Source organism: Eleutherodactylus coqui, chromosome 6, assembly GCF_035609145.1.
Source record: "Eleutherodactylus coqui strain aEleCoq1 chromosome 6, aEleCoq1.hap1, whole genome shotgun sequence".
Lineage (NCBI taxonomy): Eukaryota > Metazoa > Chordata > Amphibia > Anura > Eleutherodactylidae > Eleutherodactylus > Eleutherodactylus coqui.
In genome coordinates this window covers 125,111,379-125,137,337 of record NC_089842.1, presented here as the reverse complement: position 1 = coordinate 125,137,337, position 25,959 = coordinate 125,111,379, and the positions used below count along the sequence as shown (strand labels likewise).

Genomic DNA, 25,959 nt, shown 5'->3' with positions numbered 1-25,959 from the left:
CTATCAAAGGAGAAATAACTGGGATTATGATTCATCCTAGATATTTAGCCCAAAACCAGCTATATTTTCAGAATTGGAAGTCAACCGTGAACTCAATGCATCCAGCCCCTTGTTGTGCAATCTCCAGAACATGGGGGAATCACATACCCACTGGGGGGATAATCTTCTACACTCAGTGTTTATTAGTTGACAAACTCATGTAATGAAATATGACGGCTATTTAGTTTCCCCCCTTGAACACCTCCTGGGAAAATATGACCAAAAACATTAAGCTGCGTTTCCATCAGTAAGATCTAGGCATTCAGAGGCCTCTCCCTGATGTCACAGGGGGCAGGTTGGGCATGGATGGGGGCAGATGTAGTTTGAAGTAGCCTTAGAACTGTGAGGTTATACTCCACAAATTGCCGCACCAAGGAGCTGTATCTTATAAAGGACTGTCCTTTCCTTATTTTTGCATGCTCCTCACTGCTAGGACTAAACAACCAACTTGAAGAGACTGGTAATTCTATTAACCCTTGGGTTCACACAGGGCGGATTTGCTGCGGTCCTGCCGCGGTTTGCCGTTGCATATCTGCACTGCGGCAAAACTGCTGCGTTTGCAGTGTAATGCAGTGCAAATGTGTTTGAGCAAAAATCTGTTCACAGGACGGATTTTTTTTCGCACTGCCGCAGTTGCGGTGCAGTTTTTCAAGACGCAGCATGTCAATTCTTTTGACTTTTCCGCAGCGCTTTTTTTGTCCATAGACTTCTATGGACGCAGCAAAATCCACTGCAAAAGTAAAAAAGCGCTGCGGAAAAAACCGCTTGCTGATTTTCCGCGTGGAAACTACGCAAGAAAATAAGCAAGACAAAAATAATATTTGAAGCAGCTTTGCCGCAAAAGCAGTTCTGCGGCAAAACCGCAACAAATCCACCCTGTGTGAACCCAGCCTTACAGTTAACTAAAATCCCCAAGTCCTTTTCCATGTCAGTGCTTCTCAATGGTTTCCTATATACTATATAATGGCATTTCCCTGCCCATAAGCATAAATTTACATTCATCGGTGAAAACCTCATTTGCAGCTCTTCTACCCATTTAGTCTGTTGGTATAAACTTTAAGCAACTAAAAGGCAAATAAAGGCAATTGCTTCTGCAAAACCTCTCATGCTTACCTACCTTGTGCAAGCATATTAAACTCTAGGAACAGTGCTATGTGGTAGAGCTCCATTGCTTCTTCTGGCCGGGTCATGTTTGGCTTTCCTGCTACCAGAGCCTGCACTTCACTCAGACTCCCAATGGATGGGCTACAGTGCAAGACATAGGACAGATCCACGACATCCGTGTACATGCAATGCAAAATGACTTTTGCATATTTTTTTGGTATTATGGATTCATCTAGGATGATTCTCGTTGGAGTCCTTAATGTCCGGTCTGTAATCTCCTCCCCAGTCCGTATTCGTCTTTGCAGCAAGTTGCGGAAGAACGGAGAACGTGCAGAGAGGATCGCTTTGTGTGATCGGAGTTCCTCCTCCAAACAGCTCGGCGCTCCGTACTGTTCCACCAGTTCAGAGTCAGAGGAAAAGCTAAGCACCGCATCATAGTAGCACATGTAGTCAAAGAGCCCACGCATGTCAAAGTCCAATGAGTTTGGTGTACCGAATTCCTCGCTTAGTTGCACAAGAATATCCACGTTCTGGAACCGGGAGTCCTCAATGCCAAATTCCCCAGTGTACAGATAGTGTAACAAGGCAGAGAACATTGGCATGTCGATACCTGCGGTATTGATATCCATTATGATTTCCGCCCCATACTCTGGAGAAGACGAGAGCAGCTTCTTAAAGAAAGGACACCTTGCTGCCAATATGGCGCGGTGAACAGGAAAGCATGTCTCCTGGAATATCAGATCCACATCTGTACAGTACTTGTATTCATACAGGTCAGCCATATCTTTCTGTAAAGTCCTAGCCTCTGGACGTGCCACGTTGGCCTGCAGAGAGAGCTCCTTTAAGGCTGCCGTTCCCTCGTATTCCTCCACAAGTGCATTGACATCTCGGACATCCCAGCCGGACAGCAGTTCTCTCATCTGCTTGGCATGGTCCGCTGATCTGCTTGACTTTCGCCGCTTAATAAATTTCTTTTTGAGCGTGGCGAGGCCCGAGGTTTTCTTTTTCTTGTCTTGTGGTTTCTCGTGGCCATGTTCAAGGCTATATAACTTGGAGTCATAGCCATACCCTTGGTGAGAGTAGGAGGATGTCCCTAGGAGAAGAAGTAGAATTAGTCTACTTATAAAACCTTCTTTGCCCCCTATTAAACCCAAATCACAAAGCTGTGCATCTACTTCCTGTGGAAAACCTATTGGTCTCATTGGGTAGGAAGCTATGCCATTACTTGGCAGCTAACACTACTTTCCTGTTATATGGGGTCCCTCCAAATTAGATTACATGCTGCACATTGAGGGGGGAAAGGAGGTATTCAATGGGCGTACTCCGCTGTTGCATGTGACAATTTAAAGGGGTCTGCCCTGATGACAAAAGATTTTTCTGCATTCTCAGGAGGCTGTAGCATGCATTTAATGGAAGGAAACAAATAGAGGCTGCATGCAGGTTAAGTGTCCCTTTAAAAGAAAACATTTAACCGTGGTATTTTGAGTAGATGTTCATACGCCTATGCAAACATTTCAGAAATTTCCACCCCTAGAATTATTAGGAAAGCGCATGCTGCATATATAGGATAGGTATTAAGGCAATGAACGAGACAAACAGGGGTGGGGTAAGGACATATTGAAACTTAGAGACATAGATACTTTACCTATAAACGTCTGCTGTGTCTGCGAGTTTCCCCCTACCCTCGGGGAACACGAGTGGGGGTAGCTAGATGCATTCACACCCATGTCGTCAGTCACTCAGACATTCTGCCTGACCGCTGTCCAAATTATTATCCCACATAGTCATGTAAATCCGATTTCCAGGGTCTCCTGCAAGACGCTCCTCCATGTCTGCAAAGAAACAAGAACTATAAGATCATCTGCAGGTTACATTTGAAGTCAAGTGATTAAGATTCTCTGCGTCTACAGTTCCCCAAACTCTTCTGACACGTGAAGAGGCTGCATGCTAACTGGCAACTTCACTAGATCTTGTAACTCAACATTCTCCAGACCCTGAATGACATATAAAGGGACAATATAGATTTACACACCATTCAGGGTTTGTGGAAAGCTGGGCAAATATCACTATGGATCCCATAAAAGTGTCATCCAGCATCTGTAAACCCAGTTGAACCCAAGAAAACAAAGAAAAGTGGCAATTAGATAGGTAGCTAGACAGCATTCATAAGAGGAAGGACTCTGGGACTTTTGGTTCTGTGGTTACTTTCATTTGAGAAGCATATTCTCTTTAGAGGGCGTATATACTTTTGAATTACTTTTCCCCCCCCCCCTCAGTGCATTTTAAATCAGAAATAGCACCTTTGCTTTGTTGAAATCTAATTTCCGTTTTCTACGGACAGCTGCTATGCAGAAGTAGGAGTCTCCATGGCTGTAGACTGCAAACAAATCCTGTTCCTTCTGAGATGTGTTCTGGTCTTCTTACACAGGACGCTGGGCACCGCAGTGCTCGATAGTCGTCCCAGCAATGACTACTGCTGTGCTTTCACACAGGAGCAGGGATCGCTCAGTGAATGGAGGCTCATCGGCGGGAGATCACTCCGTCTGGCCGGCTCCATTTACAGCAAGCACGCTGATCGGTCGATTTTATAAGCCTGCAGAAGCTGAACAATAAATAAACTTTCATCGTTCAGTCACTGCCGGCATTTACACTGAACAATTAGGCTGGGTTCACACAGGACGGATTTGCCGCAAAAATACCCTGCGGCAAATCCGCCCTGCAGCCGCTAATCCCGGGATTAGCCAGCCACGTGGACGAGATTTATCAAAAATCTCGTCAACGTGGGGCGGACAATCCGTCGCGGCAAAGCTGGCGCTGCAGCGCGGATTCCCAGGGTGCAACATGTCATTTCTTTTTTCCGTTGCGGCCTCGTTCCTCTCTATGGGAGCGCCGGCCGCAACGGAAAAGCATGTGGCGAAGCCACTCCAAAACCCGTGGCTAAGTGCCGCAGGTTTTGACGCTGCGCTTATCCGGTGGACATCTTGCGTTTTTTTTCACTGCTGCAAAACCGTGAGATTTCCGCTGGGAAAGCGTCCCATGGGAACCCAGCATTTTTGTTCAGTGGGCCCTTAGGCCGCCTGCACACGGGCGGAAATCCCGCAGCGGGATTTCCCGCGGGATTTCCGCCACCGAAAGCCTGCATAGGAGTGCATTACAATACGCACTCCTATGCAGACGGTCGCGGTTTGGCCGCACGAAATCTCGCGCGGCAAACAAACCGCGGCATGTCCTATTTCTGTGCGGGGCTCGCAGAGCCTCGCACAGAAACGTCACTCACCCGGCCGCCGGCTCCGGTCTGCGCATGCGCCGGCTGCCCGGCAGCCGGCACATGAAAGAGCCGGGGCCGCCGGGTGCGGGCGAGTATGCGCTCGTCTCTGCAGGCGCTCGGGTCGGGTCCCGCGGCGAGAATTCTCGCCGCCGGATCCGACCCGCTCGTCTGCAGGCGGCCTTACTCTTCCATCTGACTCAGCTTCTTGATAATTCCGCTTCTGCTGACTGTGGGTAAACACTACACATGGAGGCACATAGATCTGCAAAGGAACTGTAGATAAAAACAGCAGGAGTAATTTTTTTAACCCATTAAGGAATAAGCGCCATAAATGTCCTGCGCTTTAATACCGGCCGATAGTATATATACTGGAGGATTAAATTAACGCTCCCGTACCTGCAATCAAGCAGGAGCAGGTCAGGTTCTCAGAGACAGCCGAGGACCCGAAGGAAAACACAGAAGCAGTTTTTAACAGCTTCTGCCTTTTCTTTTACAGACTACGTAGCACTCAATGAGCGCGAGGTAGAGAATGTAAGACGCAGCTTTGCTGTTTTCTGTATGCAGCCCGGTGAACACTAGCACCCACCTGGCATGTCAGAGCAGTTCTGACAGTGACTACTGTAACACTAGGGCTCCTATGGATGCTCCATGAAGGGTGCAAAATTTAGAAAAAATAAACCACAACCTGTTAGAATGTCCCCCATGAGATCTTATATGACATCATGGGGTACATAGATGTTAAAAAAACAAAAAACAATACAAGAAATAGAAAAACCCACTGATGACGCGAACCCAAACTATCACCACACCCACTCTGTAATTCAAGATTATACAAATTATATATTGAAAACATCAAAAAACAAAATGGTGAACCCATCACTATACTTTAACGAAAATATAATTTTAAAAATAAGGGACTAGATTTATTTCTACTTTGTGTACACATTGCCTCTAATAAAATGGAAAAGGAGTGAAAAAATATCAGTGATAAAAAGGTAATAAAAAAATTGCCATGTGTGCGCCAAAAAAAACCAAAACAACAACAATAATTTTGGCAAGCCAGGAAAAAAATAAATAAAAAAATAAATTCTATATATATATATATATATAAATTCTCTCTCTATATATATATATATATATATATATATAAATTCTCTCTATATATATATATATATATATATTATATATATATATATATATATCCATAAAATTCTCTAAAAATTGCCAGGTCCTATAGGACCAACACACTTTACAAAGTTACCATTTTCAGATAAACTGGAGAAATAACAAAAACAACTTGAAAGTGTATCCATACCCTTCACATTACATTCTAGCTGTATATTGCAGTATACTTCTCAGAGCAACAAAGGTTTAAAGGAGAATAGAAATAGAAGCATTACATAAACCCAGAAGCAGGACATGTGGCGCTGGTTTGGTACTTCTCTCCTCTTGGCCATTTGTCACAAACCGTAACTGCCTGTCTACGGCGTTGCGATATGCCGCGGCAAATCTCCACCATGGGAGCAGCCACCGTGGAGTAGGAGCCAGCTGACGGATCTCACCGCGGAGAATCACAGCAATTCGCAGCATGCTGCAATTTGCCACCCATGAGCGGAGAATCGCTAGGATTCTACACTCGTGGACAGGGGGGGCTGCGCTTTCCATAGCAATGTGAAAGTGTTCACTGCGTTCCCCGCGTCCGGATTATCACCGTGGGGAACACAATGAAAATTTGCCCATGGATAGGCAGCCTTGTCTCCATGAAAGCCCCCTGAACTATGCTATGTGGCTAGCTGAAGAGGGACATATTCCAGTGATGTATTTCTTTTCTATGAACACAATTTCCTTCCCCAGCGGTAAGCCTGTCAACAGCCCTTAAGGTGCTTTTAGATGTAACAATTACACTGTGCAACACAATTCTTGTAACAGATAAGCAGCTTATAGTAAAGGTCCATTTAGACAATGATTAACGCTCAAAAGCAGTCATTTGAGCTATAACCGTTGCGTCTAAACGCCTAGTTTTCTAGAAATGAGCACTGATAAGATTCTCTCAGCTGGTATCCTTCTGGCAGTTGTCAGCGCAGAGAAAAAAGGAGCTGTATACAGAAGACAGCGCTCCAGCTGTCTTCTGCATATCCCACTTGGAGCGCTCAGCTGTATAACAGCTGAGCACTCCCAGAACACAGCACTCCTGCCATCTCCTATATACAGCAGGAGCCTTCATTTACACATTAGTAAGCTTTTAAGTAGCTAATTAGCTACTTAAGAGCTTATGTAAAGTGAACGCTCCAAACCGTCACTCAAACTGCAGTTTGAACGAATTGTAAGCAATTATTTTGCCATATAAATGAACACAACGATTATTGCTCAAAAGATTGCTTGTGAGCGAATATCGTTGTGTCTAAATGGGCCCTAGCTTTAGTGCACCAAATTCAAATATGATATCAGTTTTTTTTCTGCCACATAACGTTTTCCAATTATGGGGAATAATGTAATCTGATTGCCGTTGTATTGTATTTTTTGTAGCTCTGCTTATACAATTAATCCAGTCTACTCGCCATTAACCTTGCTTAATAAAAAGAACAAAAGTGATTGCGCAACTATTTGGCAAACACTGTTACACACTGTGTGCTGACTGAACGCTCTAAGGGTAGGTTTATGTAACACATAGGGTATGTTTCCTCGTGGCGGAAACACTGCGGATCATCCACCAGTAAGCTGTAATTAATGAACTGTGTTTTTACAGGTCACTGGTTAGACGAAAAGAAAAAAAAAAGAATCAAAATCATAAAACAATAGTTTAGTATCGCTGCATCTATAAAAGTTTGATCTATCAAAGTAATGCATTATTTACCCCGCACGGTAAACGTCGTCCGAAAAAAAAAATTAAGAATGCCAGAAATGCGCTTTTTTTGGTCAGCCTGTTTCCAAGAAAAAAATGCAATAAAAAGTGATCAAGAAATTGTATGTATTCCAAAAATGGTACAAGCGCAAACTACAGGACAAGAAAAGAGCACTTGCACAACTATGTGGACGGAAAAAAAAAAATGTATTGCGCACAGAAGATGGCAGCAGAAAATTATTTTAAAAAAATGTAAAGGTCTTTGAAAAAAAAAATAAAAGTAGTACAGCAAATGGAAAACAAAACAAAAAAAAATTAAAATAAGTTTGGTATCGTAGTAATCGTACTGACCCATAGAATAAAGTTATCTGCATTTTTGTTACAGTGTGTGAGCTGTAGAAACAAGACGCACTGAAAGATGGCGGAATTTAGTTTTTTTTTTTTCATTTTACTCCACTTAGAACTTTTTAAAAGTTTTTCAGTACATTAAATAGCACCATTGAAAAATACAACTCGTCCCGCAAAAAACAAGCCCTCATACAGCAACTTTGATGGAAAAAAAGGTTACGATTTTTTAAAGCTTGGTCACCAAGGGGTTAAATAACTTGAAAATGAGACGTGCTGCTATTATTCACTTTAACCAATGTAATCAGCAGGTTTTAATTTTACGGAAACATATCAATTACTTTTTGGTACAATTTTTTTTAAAAATTTGTTGCACAGTGTAATCACTCAAACAAGTAAATGTCAACAATATTATAATCGGTCGGTCTAAAGGCGAGCCAATGACTAAATGATGGACAAAAATTGTTCCCTTTCCGTTCGTCATTCATTTTAAGCAGGCATTCAAATCATTGTCGGCTCATTAGCTTATAATTTGGTCGATATAACTAATAGTTCAGTCCCCCTCATTCGCTTATCCAGGGACTGAACGATTCCTGTTTGAATGAGTTAATGATGCATTTGCCTGTCCAAAGAGACTGTAGGAGTGCAAACGAGTTAGCGGGGACGTCAGCCGCTTGTTCATTCAAACGAGAATCAGCTCATCTAAAAAGGACCAGCCCTCTAGTGCAACACATTCCCTGGACTCCTAACAGTACAAGAGGACTCCTAGACGTATGGGGCTGTTGGCCACCTTACTGCAAGGACATGAAAGGGAGTTTAGAAATCAGAATTACTGTAAGCTAGACACAGATTATAGTGATTCAGGGTCGGTTTCGTGGCAGCAGGTTCTCTTTGTAGTGTTGGAAGGTAAATGGATGACTGGACCCTTTAAACAAACACACTTGTCCTAACAACCCTGTGTGCTTCCTGCTTTGGAGCAGGGAAGATGTGGGAAAATTACGGCTGCGCTCTTGGTGCGCTACATCCGTACAGTACATAATAGCGCTGAATTTGTAGGCACCTATGGTCAACACATCCTGACAATGGCTGGACCATTACATGTAAATCCAACCCGAGCCGATTAGGTAGTCCTCCCACAACGTAAATAAGTTGAAAGGGTCTCCATCCTTATTTAAGCCAACTTTCAAGACATCTGGAGAACATATGAAGGAAACCAAAAAGAATATTAAATTCCGCTCCAGTTATGGGACATCTGCTAAAGGGGTTCTCCGGCGGTATAAAATATAGCTCAATCATTGTATAAAGTGTTCTGCAACTTTCTATTATAGTTACTATTCCAATTACTCGCCATTTTAGGAGCGCTGCTTGTTGTTGGTGAATGTTTATTTGGAGAGGAGGAAACCGGAGCAGATTCTCACGGCAGAGGAAGTCTTACAATTGTGTCTTTCTACACATATTAGCAACACAAATCTCTCCCCTGCCTGATGGTAAGCACTTCCTAGGGTACTAATCCCACAAGAGGAACAAGGTAAAGACAAATGGATTGCCCCCCTTATGATGTAGCACACAGAGCACAACATGTGTAATGTCTCAAGGTAGGCGGCAATCACCAAAAGTGAACCGGAATAAACTGACAACACAAAGGAGATACACGCTGTCCGGTGGATACATAGTAGCAAGATATTTCCATAACACCAGGTATGAAGTATAGGAAATTTAGCTGTAGTCCAGAAAAATGCATTTCAGAGGGGAAAGCTCCTTTGACAATCACAGACCCCTGAAAACGCCGTACTGAGCCTCCACTGAATTCAATGGGGCTTCCAGAAGAGCATTTTAGGATGGCATTTCTAACACCGTGTGACTCAAATGCTGCCTGTTCTACTTTAGTGAGTTGCAGCACTTTTTAATGTGTCAGATCACCCACTGCAATGAAGGGGTGGGTTAAAAAAAAAACAAAACACTGTTCCAAAACATCACGCTTAAAAATGTAAGGTTTTTACAAACGCCTACGAGAGACGGACCTTATGTACAGTGAGTGGAAAAGGAGCTTTCTGCTCCAAAATGTGTGTCTGCACTACAATAACGTTTACTGTAGTTTATACTTCATCCCTGGCGAGGTGAAAGTATCCTGCCACTATACTGTATACTCATGGGAGAGCACATCTCTTGTACAGTTGTGATGTCTCTACTCACTAAACAAGCAGGGATCTTCAAAATAAGAGAGTGTGTGCGGGGGTAATTCTCCAATCTTTAGGCTCGGTTCATATTTGTTGCAACTCTGTCGAATCCATCACACAACGGATCATGTTGGCGCCTGACAGACTCCATTGACTAATCAAATCCATTGGTTTGCACTGATTTGTTTGTCATTTTGATGTGAAGACCAGCGCTGTACGCCTATTTCAGTCATATATGCCTGTATTAGTGATGCAGAAGTGGGCAAGGCCTTAGCGTACATTTACACAGGACCGCTGTTGCTCCAGCATTTTCACACAGGAGAGAGAGTCATTCAGGCCTAGTGCCCACGGCCGTGACAGGCTCCGCAAGCGGAATTCTGCAGCGGAGCCTGTCACGGCGCCCCCCGGAGACCCCATACTTACCTCCGGACCCGCCGGCCACGTCGCATGACGTGGCTGGCGATAGGCGGGGAAGCGTTTTCACGCTATCTTCCGCTGTGCTACAGCGGAAGATAGCATGACGGACGGCTTCCATTGATTGCAACGAAAGCCGTCTGCGCGTACGCCCGCGGCAAATAGAACATGCCGCGGGTGAGGATGTGTGATTTCACGGTGCAGAATTCTGTGGTGGAAATCCGCACGTGGGAATTAGCCCCCAGTGGAAGGCAGCAGAGCGAGCTGGAGATCTCTTCCCGCTGACCACCTCCATTCACTGTGAAAAGGCAGACATTCAAAGCTGAACGACTGCCTGTTTACACTAATGCCCGTCTTACATCAAACTAGAATCAAATGATTCTCGCTTGTCTGAGCCAAAGAGCTGGTGACGTCATCACTAACTCGTCCACGCACGCACAGCGCGTTTCACGGCACAATTCTCATTGCGAATCATTCAGTGTCTCACATTCCTATGTGTAAGGACGGGCTCACATGAATGACCCGAAATCCGGCTAGGACCCTGGCCGGCGACCCTGGTTACCTGCTCGCCAGTGGTCATGCGCAGTACAGATTTTTCTAAATATTTGTATTCCCTGCGCCGTTGCTGGGCGAGGACGCGGATATCTGCAGCCTGTACAATGTCAATTGAGGATGGGTCAGTCAGCCTCCACTGACTTGGTCGTCCATAGCAAAATACAGCACGATTCGATTTTTCCTCTGCTTGTGGTATACGCAATTCGTTTCCGTCAGTGTGAAGGAAAAGCGATTTTTACATACTTTTCAATGCACGCCATTTGCTGCAGATCTATCGTGCGAACACTGACAGGAGTCCATGACAGATCGGCCTAACACTAAACGCTCGCTGTTTAAACTGCCTGAGCTGGCGATGGTTTTTTATGCCGCCAGAAACTGAACAACGAATAAGAAGCGCACGATTCTTGTTCCGTCGCTGGAGGTATTTAAACTGAACTATTATCATTCAGTTTCGCTCTTTTAGGGCTCATGTCCACGGGCAAAATGAGATTTAAAATCCGCAGCGGATCTCCCGCGCGCGGATCCGCACCCCATAGGGATGCATTGACCACCCGCGGGTAGATAAATACCCGCGGATCGTCAATAAAAGCGATTTAAAAAAAAAAGGAGCATGAAAAAATCTGGACCATGCTCCATTTTCATGCGGGTCTCCCGCGGGGACGGCTCCCGCGGGCTTCTATTGAAGCCTATGGAAGCCGTCCGGATCCGCGGGAGACCTAAAATAGGAATTTAAAGCATTTACTCACCCGCAGCGGGCCGCGAAGCTCTGCTCTTCCTCACGGCCGCATCTCCCTTGCTTCGGCTCGGCGGATGTGCCCGGCGCATGCGCGCGGTACGTCGACGACGTGCCGGCGACGTGCCGCCGGCGTCAGAAATTCATCCGCCGGCCGAAAATGAAGATCCGGCCGTGAGGAAGAGCAGAGCTTCGCCGCCCGCTACGGATAGGTAAATGCTTTTAAATTGCTATTTTCAGCGCTCATGTCCGCGGGGCAGGAGGGACCCGCTGCAGATTCTACATGGAGAATCTGCAGCGGATCTGATTTTCCCCGTGGACATGAGGCCTTAATCTTTCAGTCTAAAACGGAGCTTAAGCGAGAAGTCGCTCATTAGTCACTTCATTTCAGCTCACTGAAACAGCGATTTCTTGCTCAGCACCCCGTTGGGTCCCACTTTACATGGGCCAACAATGGCAAACTAGTTTACCCAAACTGAACATGCTGCAAAATAGAATATGCTGCGTTCTTTTTTGTGCTTGTGTATTACGCAATTCCTACAGATTTAGGTAGAACTGCATAAGCCTGTGAATACTCGTGTTACACATGCACATACAGAGCACACCTAATATGCGGTAAGCTTACATTGCAATTGGCCATTTCAACGTCCGAAGTAGGACATGGTGCGTGCTTGTAATGTCCGCATATTTAGCCTAGTTCGATTGGGAAGATCCACGGCTGTATTCTGTTTCAAAAAGGGACGTTTTACTTTTCCCTAAACACGGAAGAAAAGTAAAAAAACGTGTACGTCCGACTACAGCGCAGAACCCTATCAGATGAATAGGGCACGTTTGGGTGTGGGTTCCACATTAAACTGGCAGCAAAATCCGGCATGAACATGGCCTAATTCATCATTATTCTTCCCGTCACCTTAATACTTTTCAGCTGTTTATATTCTAGCAGGGATGGCACAATTACTGGAATTATTCATAATCACCTTAAGTTGCAGATTTCAGGCTTTAAATTTTCCATTTTCACTGCAAATCCCTCCAAATCCAGCCAGGCATGCTCCAATGCTCCATTGTTTTACAAAAACCACCAACCTGTAACTCTCCAACTAGTACGCTCCCGAATACCCAACCAGAACAGCATGAGTCACGGAGATGGTGAGCCGGTCCTGGACAGGATACTGCAAGACTAAGCTTGCCGTACTTCTCACACTTTTCACGGGTTAAGCCTACAGAAAAAGTTCAGGGATGTTGCAAATCCCTTTCCTTTAGTCATATCAAAAGCCGCTTTGAGAATTCTGCTGGTTGCTCTTTGAAACTGACAATAGGACCTACCTGAAAATCAGTCCTAGTTACACTACATTTAAAAAAAAAACAAACAAAAAAACCCCAAAACACAACAACAACATTACTTAGCAGACTCGATCCAGGTCCCTCCCAATGCTCTAGAGGTTTGGCACGGTTCCTGCAGCCCTCAGCCGCTCGTACATCACTTCCTTGCTACGGGATTTATAAATCCCATCTCCAGGAAGCGATGACTGATTGAGCAGCAGTCAAAGAACCAATCACAGCCATCGCATTGGTTAATCCAGCGCTGCATTGATTGGTTCTTTGACTGCTGCTCAGCCAATCAATGTAGCGCTGGATAAACCAATCAACAGCCATCACGTTGTTGAGGTGGAATTTATGAATTGGCTGAGCCATGGCCAATCACAGCCATCGCATTGGTTGATAATTGGTTTATCCAGCGCTGCATTGATTGGTTCTTGGACTGCTGCTCAGCCAATCACAGCCATTGCTTCCCGGAGGCGGGATTTATGAATCCCGTAACCAGGAAGTGATGTTGTATAAGTGGCCAGACTCCTCAGAGGACAAAAGGATCAGATTAAATAAAACAGTCGCCTCCGTAAAGTCCATCCCCACCAGCTATGCACCATCAAGAGAGCGACCTACAAACAATAAAGACCCTTTTACACTAATTGATCATTCAAAACATCATTCAAATGAGCGAAAATGACTTATTGTTCAGAGTAAACGCAGCCAAAGCCGAATGATCAATGGGTTCCTTTTCATTCATTTTATGCAGGCATTAAGAATCGTTGACTCGTTCACTTATCATTCGGTTAAATAATGCTCGTTCAGTCCGTCTCATTCACTTACAGTGAATGTGAATGAGCCAACGATGTATCTGCTGGTATAAACAGGCTGCCCGAGGGCGACTCTGACATTGTTTGCTTGTTCAAACGTGGAAATGGCAGGTCTAAATGGACCCCAAGAACACGAGCGAGGGCTGCCAGCAGCAAAGTATGGAAATGTGCTGATGTGGGTTTTCACCCCCAAACCGATGAAAATGGAGTATCCATATGGGGAGGGGCGGAGACCAGGGGCTCCGGTACTTAGTCACTGGAATTGAGCCTCAGAAATACATAAAACTGATAACAAGTAGATCCTGTAATGAAGGGCCTGAGCTTGTACCCTATAATAAGCGGCATCACTCCATACCTTACAGCATCCTAGTGACAGTCATGTCATAAATTATAATGGTTGGCTAGTGCCAGAAGCTAGCCAAACCCAGTGGATCTCTTTCCTGAGACGGCCATCACTCCATTCAGAAATAGGTTTAACTCACTAGATACTGGCCAATACACCATTGGCGTCAAGTAGAGTATACGGAGAGTCAGATACAAATCCAGCCAAACCCTTGCATCTCTTCATCCAGTAACAGGGGATCCTGAGAAGGTAAACTTGTCAATGTAAGGGGTCAGAGGAAGTAGTCAAGAATCGGACAATGCCCAGTAAAACAAATAGCGGCCAAATACAACGCTAGTGCTTCAACTAACATGTCCGAATGCACGACTTGTCATTCCTTAGCGCAGATGGTTTAGAACGGGTTAACAGCTATTGCCCCTTTTACATAAGCCGATTGTGGTTAGAACGAGCGCACAAGCGAGTGAAGTCACATCTAATTAGTTCGCACACAATGTTTAGACAGGCAGATCATCGTTGAGAATCATTCAGCGCTTCACATGCTATATAAGACTGAGCGGTGAGCATTTAACCATAATGAGAAGTGAGAGAGGCGCCAAGGATTGTTATGCAGGCTGAAACTGAACGCCAAATGAAAAGCGAACAAAAAGTGCACAAAGATTCGCATAACGATTATCGCGCACTTTCATTCGCATCAGCAAATTTTGAGCAAAAGTCGTTACGTGAAAATGGGCCTTAAGAGAAAGACAAGACTCCGCTGGTAGAGCACCAAAACTGGACCACCGAGCAGGACAAACATCGCCTGGTCAGATGAATCCAGATTTCTGGTGCACCGTGCTGATGGGAGGTCAGAATTTGCCACAAGCAGCATGAATCGATGACCCTTCCTGTCAGCTCTTCAGAGCACGTCAGTACCGCCACCTGGTTTACATTCACTGCAAGAAACTATCGTGTCCACATGGGCCAATATCCCTGCAGAACCATGTCAACACCTAGTGGAATCTATTCATTGATGGATTGATGTGGTTCCGAAGACCAAGGAGGTCCAAAATGCTACTAGATGGATGTGCATAATATTGTGGCTATTTAGTGCATATGGCTCCATAATGGAGCAATCAATGAATCGCTGACAGGCTGAATGTTCCCCGATTTACTATGTTCTATTAGGCAGGTTTGCCACTCAGGACTTTGTAAGTAGCCCTGTCTTTGTGGCCACACTAGTAGTCACCCAGCTTTTCAACTACATGAACACCCATAAACTGGGAGTCGCTGAGATTTCTTAGCTGGAGATGGTTTTCGCCCATGCTGAACACTCCGGGGATGCCTTCCGTCCGCATTACCCAGTGATTGCTAGCTCGGGTACCAAACTCCATAACGCTGAATAGGCTCAATCGGTCATTAGTGCTTTTATTTACCAAACTCAATTAGTGCAGTGAAAAGTCTTTGGCGAGTCTGGGAGGTCCGCCGTTCATTTGCATTTGAGTTAAGCACAAAGTGGAGCTGCGTGTAGTGACAAGTGAAGAGCTAATGATGGCCTCAGCCGGGGAACACAAGTGCCTATTGAAAAGAAGGCAGGAGTGGCCCGTGTGCCAACCAGGCGCCACATATGTGAAGCACTTTACAATAATACACTGCAGTCAACAGCGCAATCCTCACTGGAGGGGCACATTGTTATGCGGCTGAGCAGTAGTCAGCACTCAGAGGATTGACTTCATCTAGTAGGGCGATCACACCGACATCACTGCAGTCAGAGAGCAAGCGAGTCCAGCGTCAGCAGTGCTGTACATGGCTTAGGACAGGGCTGCATATAATAGACCCAGGACATCATCAGCATGGCGTTATAACCCGGCCACACGTAAGGGATTTTATGGATGACGTGTTCTTCATGGTTGGTCTGTGAAGGTTGTTTTGGGTCACAATGCCATAAGTTATAACAAATCCCGATTGAGCTCCGCCATACCTTGTGGCTTGGTCTTCCATGGATGGGGTGCAGCTCAGTTGTTCCGCAAACACCTTTTAACTAAAGCACCCGACAATGACTAAAAAAGTTTCAACACAACAGCTCAACGTTTCAACGGAAATACGCCATCAGTCAGTATCGGTCACACTCAACGTTAGACAATCAGTAAGGTATGGGGTGAGGTTATGTTCACTCATGTCTAGATGGACACCCTAATGTGCCTGAAGAGAGCGCTACAAGCAGGGACCCAGCAATTTTCCCTATTACAGGTCCCTTTTTTCCCCTACTTAACTTGCAGAAGTACTACCCTGAAAAGGGCGCCCCCACCCTCTGACTTACCCGGCTCGCACCTATTCTGTCCCAGATCACTGCATGTATTTATATATTACATACACACGATATAGGCTCATACCTTCTAGTATATAACATGGAAAACAGGATGATGATGATGGAGCGCCGCTAACTTACGTGGCAGAAGACATTTTTATGCGACTGTGCAGCCAGAAATCCTCATGAAAACGTTCCGATGCACATCAAAAATGTCGTGGAAACCTCATTGACGTACATGGGATGCAGTTTTTTGCGCGAACGTAGATATCGAAATTCACGTGATATCCAACATGTGTGACCGCCCCATTGCAACGAATTAGCAAGCTTGCAGACAAAAACCCCTAATGACTTAGCTGAGCTCCTATAACGTTAGGCAATTGTGGTGATAACAGGTGGCTGTACAAGGGCCAGAGAACAATGACATTACACAGAATGCAAGCAGGAGATGCAGAAATAGGAGTGCAGCTCGGGAGTATAACAGAAGCTTAAGCTCAAGATCAGTGCAGGGCTAGTAATGTATGTACACACCGACTCCACCAGCAGAATAGTGAGTGCAGCTCTGGAGTATAATACAGGCTGTAACTCAAGATCAGTGCAGGGCTAGTAATGTATGTACACACCGACTCCACCAGCAGAATAGTGAGTGCAGCTCTGGAGTATAATACAGGCTGTAACTCAGGATTAGTGCAGGGCTAGTAATGTATGTACACACCGACTCCACCAGCAGAATAGTGAGTGCAGCTCTGGAGTATAATACAGGCTGTAACTCAGGATTAGTACAGGATAAGTAATGTAATGTATGTACACAGTGGCTCCACCAGCAGAATAGTGAGTGCAGCTCTGGAGTATAATACAGGATATAACTCAGGATCACTACAGGATAACCAATGTAATGTATATACACAGTGACTCCAGCAGCAGAATAGTGAGTGCAGCTCTGAAGTATAATACAGGATGTAACTCAGGATCAGTACAGGATACGTAATGTAATGTATGTACATAGTGGCTCCACCAGCAGAATAGTGAGTGCAGCTCTGGAGTATAATACAGGATATAACTCAGGATCAGTACAGGATAACCAATGTAATGTATATACACAGTGACTCCAGCAGCAGAATAGTGAGTGCAGCTCTGGAGTGTAATACGAGATGTAACTCCGGATCAGTACAGGATAAGTAATGTAATGTATGTACACAGTGACTCCATCAGCAGAATAGCGAGTACAGCTCTGGAGTATAATACAGGATGTAACTCAGGATCAGTACAGGATAAGTGATGTAATGTATGTACACAGTGACTCCACCAGCAGAATAGTGAGTGCAGCTCTGGAGTATAATTCAGGATCAGTACAGGATAACAAATTTACAAACTGTCTCAACTTTATGTAGATTGTATATAGAGACTGTAAGATGATGTTTGACGCTGGACATCTGCTCCTTTATAGATGAACCATATTGTAAAGGCAGTGGTTAACCATAATACACAGATCATCAGGCGTAGCGCACGTACCCTCGTTAGCAATATACACTGGTCGTTACACATGCAAATCAATAATAAAACCATTAAGCACAAACAATAGGCCACAGTCTGTCCTGGGGGTGAATGAGCAGTAATTCTGGATCATTTGTTTGTTATCAGTGAAGGGGTCACAGGGGACACAAACACAATGGGAACCTTGTGACATGCCGAGGCCCGCTGCTAAGAGCAAAGTGCTCCGTTATAAAGTGGTATTCTGGTGCCCTAAAGGTGCCTTTAGATGAAACGATTATTGTCCAAAGGATTGTTCAAACAAGCAAAGCGAACGATAATTGTTCTGTCTAAACACGTGCCAACGACAGACCAATAATTTGCTTCTGGCTCATTTTCTGCAGGCATAAAAAGCATGGTTGGCTCTTTCACTTATCGTTGGTGTTAAACAGCGATCCTTCAGTGGTTCTCATTCACTTCTACAGCGAGTGTGAGAGACCGATCAATTCTGAAGGATTGCTTGTTTGAACGAACCAAAGATGTATCTGCCCATCTAAACAGGCGGCACGAACGAACAAACCCTGCCGCCATCCGCCCATTCAAATTATACATCTAAAAAGGACCCCAATACCGATGGCCGATCCTTAGGGGAGGTCAGCAATATGAGATTGGTGGGGGTCCGTTACTCAGGCGGGCAGCCTCTCCTCAGGCTGTCCGCCCATTTCAGCAAATATTCTATTTTTACAATGAGCACACAATATCGCAGATCGTTCACGGATTTCGATATTGAGGCTACTTGAGCTGCTATGGACGTGCGAGATGCCGTTCCTCAGGAAGAAGAGTAAACCAGGTTTTACAAATTACATTAAAAAAAAAAAAATTTAAACAGTTCTTGCAGGACATAAAAACAAACATACATTAGACTGGTTTAAATAGAATTGAATACTCCCCTATGGCAAAATGCACACAGGTGGAAATTCCGTGGCGGGATTTACCGCAGAATTTCGGCCCCTGCCCACTGCCATAGGATTACATTACATAATGCAATCCTATGCACACAGCTGCGATTTGACCGTGTGAAAACACACGCGGTAAACAACTCACGGCATGTCCTATTTCTGTGCGAGCCTCGCACAGATACGTCACTGGTGACACGCCGACTCTGCACTGTGCAACAGCCGGGGCAGAGCAGAGCGAAACACCGGGAGGAGGTGACTGCTGGGTAACTGCAGGGCACGGCTTGCACCCTACTGCGAGACGTCTAGCAGTGGGATCCAACCCGGCCAACTACAGGAGGCCTATCCCGGACGATGCCCGTGCAGCCCCGGCGTCCGCTGCATGAAGCCTGGAGGAAGTGGTGGGCGGTCACATAACCACTCAGCCACGCACAAGCATCAGTAGCCATGAAAGAATTAGTCAGTTATGACAGTGGCATTTAAATGCTCCGATTGATTGGAATTAATTGGCCCCCGCTGCTATCCCGGAGTATCGGCAGCTTCAGGCCTTCCGAGGGCCCCACGGCTGCCATGCCTGTTTGCTTATTAAGACATGTTAAAGGCAGGTCTTAAGACATGTTAATTGCCCCTTTACTAGGCTAAGTTCACACTAGAGGTATTTGTTTCTGTCTAGCTGTAGTATTGTAAGAGCAGATAATAGGAAAAAAAAAAGCTTCTGTTTTTGTGCCCCCAGACCCGCACTGAAGACCCCCGCTTAACTATTAACTACTTGGTCAATTTCCCATCGCCATCCCGTTTTTAAAACAGAAACAAAAAGTGTAGACTGCAGTACTTTTACTTCCAGTTTAATAAATTGAACCAAAACGGATGTTTATATGACATTGCTGCCGACGAACGGCTTTCTTTCTGCTTCCATTTTCCGTTTGACTGCTTTTCATTTCCATTTTTCTTTAGCCGCTCCCACAACAGGGCAGCCAGACGGAAACAAAACCCGTTCGTGTGACCGCAGCCCTAATCACCTTGCTGGGTTGTACATTGGGTGCTACCAGCAGGGGGCGCCTCTCACTGTGAAGCCAGAACTGACAGACTCTGTAGTGCCATCAACATGCAGAACGGTAACACCTAGTTGTCAAACTAGGCATACATTTCCAGGATGGAGAATAGAAGAATTGTGCAACGCAGAACTAAGAACAGTGGGGGACATTTACTAAAAGCAGCATTTCCAATATCAAGTAGAATTCCCACCAGTACAGAATACATGAGGAGGTGCACAACGTTCCATATACAAAACCAAGCTGAGCTCGGCCAGCTGGGGATGGGTTAAGGCTGGGTTCACACAGGGCGGATTTGCCGCGGTAGATCCGCCTGCGGGAAAACCGCCTGCGGCCGTTAATCTCGGGGTTAGCCAGCCATGTGGATGAGATTTCTCAGAAATCTCGTCCACACGGGACGGCTAATCCGCTGCGGTAAATCCGGTTGAAACTGTGGCTGCAGCCGCCGCGGTTTCAAAAGAAGCAGCATGTCCATTTACCTTTTCTTTTTTGTTTATTTTCGTCGCGGCCGCGCTTTCCTCTATGGGAGCGCTGGCCGCAACGGAAAAGCAAGCGGCCGGGCCGCTTCAAAACCGCCGCGGCTTAAACTGCGGCGGTTCTCCCGGCGGAAGTCTTGTGGTTTTTGCTGCGGCCAAACCGCGAGATTTCCGACTGGAATCCGCCGTGTGTGAACCCAGCCTAAGCCAGTCTGTGGTATAAACTATACATAAATGTCGCATGAGGGGCGGCCCAACCACTTATGAAAGTGGCAAAGCAGAGAAGTTGCAAGATTTATTACACAAGCTTAAGGGGATTATTCCGAATGCATCCACTGAGAATAATATTACATGTGTAATAAGAGCAAGTGTGAGTGTAACAGTGACAATGAATGTACTCTGTGGCGTCACTCATCGCGTGTACTACGCAATATAACTGAGCCCGGCCTATGGCTGGTCCAACACGACCGGATTTCTATTGTGGAATCTGCTATAGTCACCCACGCGGACGATCCGCAGTATTCTGCACACCTTGAAAGAATAGAACATTCGCCCGTCACATGAGCAGATGGTGATTTCTGCAAGAGATTTTAAATTGCAGCCTGTTCTATTTTTCTGCGGACTCAGCGCGGATGGCCTGCACTGAAGTCAATGGAGTCGTCCAACCTGCGGCCCTTCCACAATTGACATTGCAGATAGGTCGCGGATATCCACTTCGTTGCATAGCAACAGCGCGGGAAAAACAATGTTTAAAAAAAAATCTGCACTGTGCTTGATTGACAGCGAGCGTCTGCGGTCATCTACAATGCAGGGTCACTGGCCGGGGGTTGAGCCGGATTCCGCGGGCTCCCGCATGCGTAATCTGCCCCGTCCGTGTGCCGCCGGCTTTACACACGTGTGCAGCTAGCAATTCCTCACTAAATACAATACCCTGTATCAATGATTAACATCTATGGGTTGGAAAGTACTCCGGACCCAACATGTCCCACAGCTGAGGGTTTGCTACAATCGTACAATACTCTGTGACATAAACAGTTTGGGCTCTGGTCCGATACATTGCTGCAATGAGAGATACCACACACTACACAACCTCCTACCGGAACGGCCGGCTCTGATCACGGCCCCCTTGGTGTACCGGGGGCTCAGTGCCCAAAGCCAGATTCATCCAGTCACATAATGGGGGGAAAAAGTAATACAGAATTCTTTTAATCCGGCATCCAGTAATCCAGCCTTGGCAACATTAAGACAGCGCCTCAGGAAGCTATAAAGAGGAATGAGCGCCCTTCTTACGGAGCGCAGGACTGGTTGTAATCGGTTTCAAATTTACTTTGCTTAGTAATCCACCGCAGACCGCCACCAGGGGAGAAGCAGAGGAGCGGCTACATACTTTACGCAAAATGGAGGTGACCCCGACCATCCAGGGATACAGTACCAGCACCTGCAGGCTACAGTCATAGCAAATCAATGACATTTTCTCGTGGGCCAGGAGGGCACAATAAGCACAGGGCAAACAGGAAGGTTGGTGAGGGGGGCAGGACAGTACTCTATGGGGCGAGGGGGGGGGGGGTGGCAGGACGGTATTCCACGGGGCGAGGGGGGGGGCAGGACGGTATTCCACGGGGCGAGGGGGGGGGGCAGGACGGTATTCCACGGGGCGAGGGGGGGGGGGGGGCAGGACGGTATTCCACGGGGCGAGGGGGGGGGGGGCAGGACGGTATTCCACGGGGCGAGGGGGGGGGGGGCAGGACGGTATTCCACGGGGCGAGGGCAGGACGGTATTCCACGGGGCGAGGGGGGGGGGCAGGACGGTATTCCACGGGGCGAGGGGGGGGGGCAGGACGGTATTCCACGGGGCGAGGGGGGGGGGGCAGGACGGTATTCCACGGGGCGAGGGGGGGGCAGGACGGTATTCCACGGGGCGAGGGGGGGGCAGGACGGTATTCCACGGGGCGAGGGGGGGGCAGGACGGTATTCCACGGGGCGAGGGGGGGCAGGACGGTATTCCACGGGGCGAGGGGGGGCAGGACGGTATTCCACGGGGCGAGGGGGGGCAGGACGGTATTCCACAGGGCAGGACGGTATTCCACGGGGCGAGGGGGGGCAGGACGGTATTCCACGGGGCGAGGGGGGGGGGACAGTATTCCACGGGGCAGGACGGTATTCCACGGGGCGAGGGGGGGGGGCAGGACGGTATTCCACGGGGCGAGGGGGGGGGGCAGGACGGTATTCCACGGGGCGAGGGGGGGGGGCAGGACGGTATTCCACGGGGGAGGACGGTATTCCACGGGGCGAGGGGGGCAGGGCGGTATTCCACGGGGCAGGACGGTATTCCACGGGGCGAGGGGGGCAGGGCGGTATTCCACGGGGCAGGACGGTATTCCATGGGGCGAGGAGGGGCAGGGCGGTATTCCACGGGGCAGGACGGTACTCTACGGGGCGAGGAGGGGCAGGGCGGTATTCCACGGGGCAGGGCGGTATTCCACGGGGCGATGGGGGGCAGGACGGTACTCCACGGGGCAGGACGGTACTCCACGGGGCAGGACGGTACTCCACGGGGCAGGGGGGACAGTACGGTATTCTACGGGGGCGAGGGGGGGGGGGGGCAGTACGGTATTCTACGGGGCAGGACAGTATTCCATGGGGCGAGGGGGGGGGGCAGTACGGTATTCCACGGGGCAGGACGGTATTCCACGGGGCGATGGGGGGCAGGACGGTACTCTACGGGGCGAGGGGGGACAGTACGGTATTCTACGGGGCAGAACGGTATTCCACGGGGCAGGACGGTATTCCACGGGGCGATGGGGGGGCAGGACGGTATTCCACGGGGTGAGGGGTACTACAGTATACCTCGGGGTGTAATATACAGCAGCAGGTATTACAGTGTAGGGTGCCGGTATTGCGGTACGGTAGAGGGTCCTGCAGGACGGCAGTCCTCCGTGTGACCACTAGGCGCCCTCAGTGACAGGGTCCCCATATACAGAGGCCTGTCACCGCAGCCCGCCGGCCCCGCCATATCCCCGCGGCTGACACTTACTTCCTGGCGGCTCAGCAGCTCCGGGCTCCTTCCATGACTTCTGTGCGCTCCGCCGCGGCCATTATCCAGATGATAGGCGGCCCCGAGCTCCCCCTCCGCCTCAGAACCCCGCCGCCGCCATCTTGTCTCTTCCCCCTCCCTCGGCCGACGTCACCAGTCCGGCAGTCACGTGATCCGCCGTGAAGTCACCAGCGAGCCTCCGTACAGCCCTGTGTATCTAATCTTGCCTGTGTGATACCGTCTGCTGAGCTGTGTACCTAATCCTGCCACGTGTGATAGTGCCTGCTTAGCTCCTGTATCTAATCCTGTCTGTGTGATACTGCCTGCTTAGCTCCTGTATCTAATCCTGTCTGTGTGATACTGCCTGCTTAGCTCCTGTATCTAATCCTGTCTGTGTGATACTGTCTGCCTAGCCGCTGTATCTAATCCTGTCTCTGTGATACCGTCTGCAGAGCTGCTGTATCTAACCCTGTCTGTGATACTGTCTACAGAGCTGCTGTATCTAACCCTGTCTGTGATACTGTCCCGGTGCTGCTGTATCTAATCCTGCCTGTGTCATACCGTCTGCAGATCTGCTGTATCTAATACTGTCTCTGTGATACGGTCTGCCGAGTTGTGTATCTAATCCTGTCTGTGTGATACCATCTGCTGAGCTGTGTATCTAATCCTTTCAGTTTGATATCGCCTGCCAAGCTGTGTATCTAATCCTGTCTGTGTGATACCCTCTGCCGAGCTGTGTATCTAATCCGTTCTGTGTGATACCATCTGCCGAGCTGTGTATCTAATCCTGTCATGTGTCATACCATCTGCCGAGCTGTGTATCTAATCCTGCCTGTGTGATACCGTCTGCCGAGCTGTGTATCTAATCCTGCCTGTGTGATACCGTCTGCCGAGCTGTGTATCTAATCCTGCCTGTGTTATACCGTCTGCCGAGCTGTGTATCTAATCCTGCCTGTGTGATACCGTCTGCCGAGCTGTGTATCTAATCCTGCCTGTGTGATACTGTCTCCCGAGCTGTGTATCTAATCCTGCCTGTGTGATACTGTCTGCAGAGGCGGTCCGTCTTATCTCACACAGGCGGTTTTCCAGTGCTTTAGCGGGCGTTTCTATGCGAATGCTCTGTGATCTATTATAGCGCGTCTTAGCGGTTTTTATCGCCCCGCGTCGCCCAGAACAAGGATAGGTTAGGGGCTGTTGAACGCGCCTGAAAATGCTGCATTTAAAAGCGCTGCCTGTGTGAGGCCGGCCATAAGGTGGATTCACATCTGCGTTGGGGGTTCCAGTTTCCTGCGCCATTCGTGGAGAAGGAAAGGGGAATCCCTGCGGTCACACGCCACCATCTCAGAACGGAACCGAACACCATGTGCAGGAAGAAGAATTGTGGAAAACGCATGGCAGACAGAGGAAAAACGGATCAAACAGGCCTAACGGAGCAGCACATCCCCAAAAAGTGTCCGTTTTTTTCAGACATTAGGCCACCTGCACACGAACGGATTTGCATTGCGGAATCCGTGGTTGGCGTCCGCACCGCGGTTCTGCAGCAAATACCGTCTATAGCATGCTTTGGGAAATTCCTTCTTCCTGTACACGAGCGGAAACGAATTACAATTTCTGCGAACGGAGGAAAAATGGCAGTATGCTCTATTTTCATGCAGATTCCGCACAGTCAGCTTCCTTTGAAGTAAACAGAAGCCGGCCGACCCGCAGCCCTTCTGCAATTAATATTGCGGAAAGGTCACAGATTCCACATCATCGCGGGGCCAAAAAAAAATGACTTGTTTCTGGTTGATATCTTCTTTTCTGTGCATATAAAGTCATTGGCTGCCAACAGGGGATGTACTGCCGGCAAGAAGGCAAACTGTAGGGGGAGAAACCATCATATGAACCATGTTCCTCTGAACGCACAGACGCCATCGTAGCAGAAGTCTCCTCCTGCCAGCTCAGAGACAACTGAAGATTTAGAGATGGAGCTTTCAGGGGAAAACAGGGAGAAATGCAGAATGCAAGTCATATAATGGGCAGACATGGTGTTACTCCTCATCAGCACACATGGAAGCTTACTCTGAAAGTGTAGGTACGCTTTAGGCCGCTTTCACACGAGCGACAAAATCACGCGATTTGCTCTTGATGTGACCGCGCTACAAATCGCATGTATGTGAAGCCCATGCTTTCCCATGGGTTCCTTCACATTAGCCATGTTTTGTAGACTGCTACATTGTAGCCCGTGTTTCCCTATGGAGTCTTCCTCCGTGAAAATGCTTTTTTTCGTGCAGTGCGATGCAATGTTTACAGTAGGAAATCCTACAGTTTGCCCTAAAATAAGCACCAGATATATAAAAAAGCAAAAAGCAATCCATCACCTAAGAGGCGCTGTCCGCTCCGCCGCACGTCTCCTCTGCAGTTCCGGCACTTGTTTGCAGTTTTCACCCAGCGCTTTCTGGTCAGGGATTCATAAACCCCGCCTCCAGGAAGTGCTGGCTGTGATTAGTCCTCAAGTGCCGCGGCTCAGCCAATCATTGCAGCGCTTGATGAACCAATCACAGCCATTCAATGGCCGAGAGCATCAGTTTGTGTTTTCTTGCAGAAACATATGCTGAAACGCATGCTAAAAGACAACAAACATTCTGCAAACGCGAACACGCATATGCCCATGTGACACAAGCCTAAGTCCATCATATCTAAGACCGGGCTCTCACGGCCGTAAGCGGAATCCAGCTGTCAGCCCGGCCGCA

The 25,959-nt window shown here is 47.6% G+C and overlaps 1 protein-coding gene across 2 annotated transcripts in view; it reads right to left on the bottom strand.

The window, feature by feature from the left end:
- The window catches only part of BTBD7 (BTB domain containing 7), a 48,082-nt gene extending 24,761 nt beyond the window's left edge, over positions 1-23,321 (bottom strand). The window contains exons 1-3 of one of the 2 annotated variants that reach the window (XM_066607517.1): positions 23,228-23,321; positions 2,789-2,975; positions 1,157-2,236 (exon numbers count right to left, since the gene is read on the bottom strand). In XM_066607517.1, the coding sequence (XP_066463614.1) occupies positions 1,157-2,236; positions 2,789-2,870 (1,162 nt within the window). In that variant the 5' untranslated portion in view covers positions 2,871-2,975; positions 23,228-23,321. Of the gene's footprint in view, positions 1-1,152; positions 2,237-2,788; positions 2,976-23,227 lie in introns of both variants that reach the window. The other variant, XM_066607518.1, reaches the window with a different exon arrangement.
- Between the last annotated feature and the right edge of the window lie 2,638 nt (positions 23,322-25,959).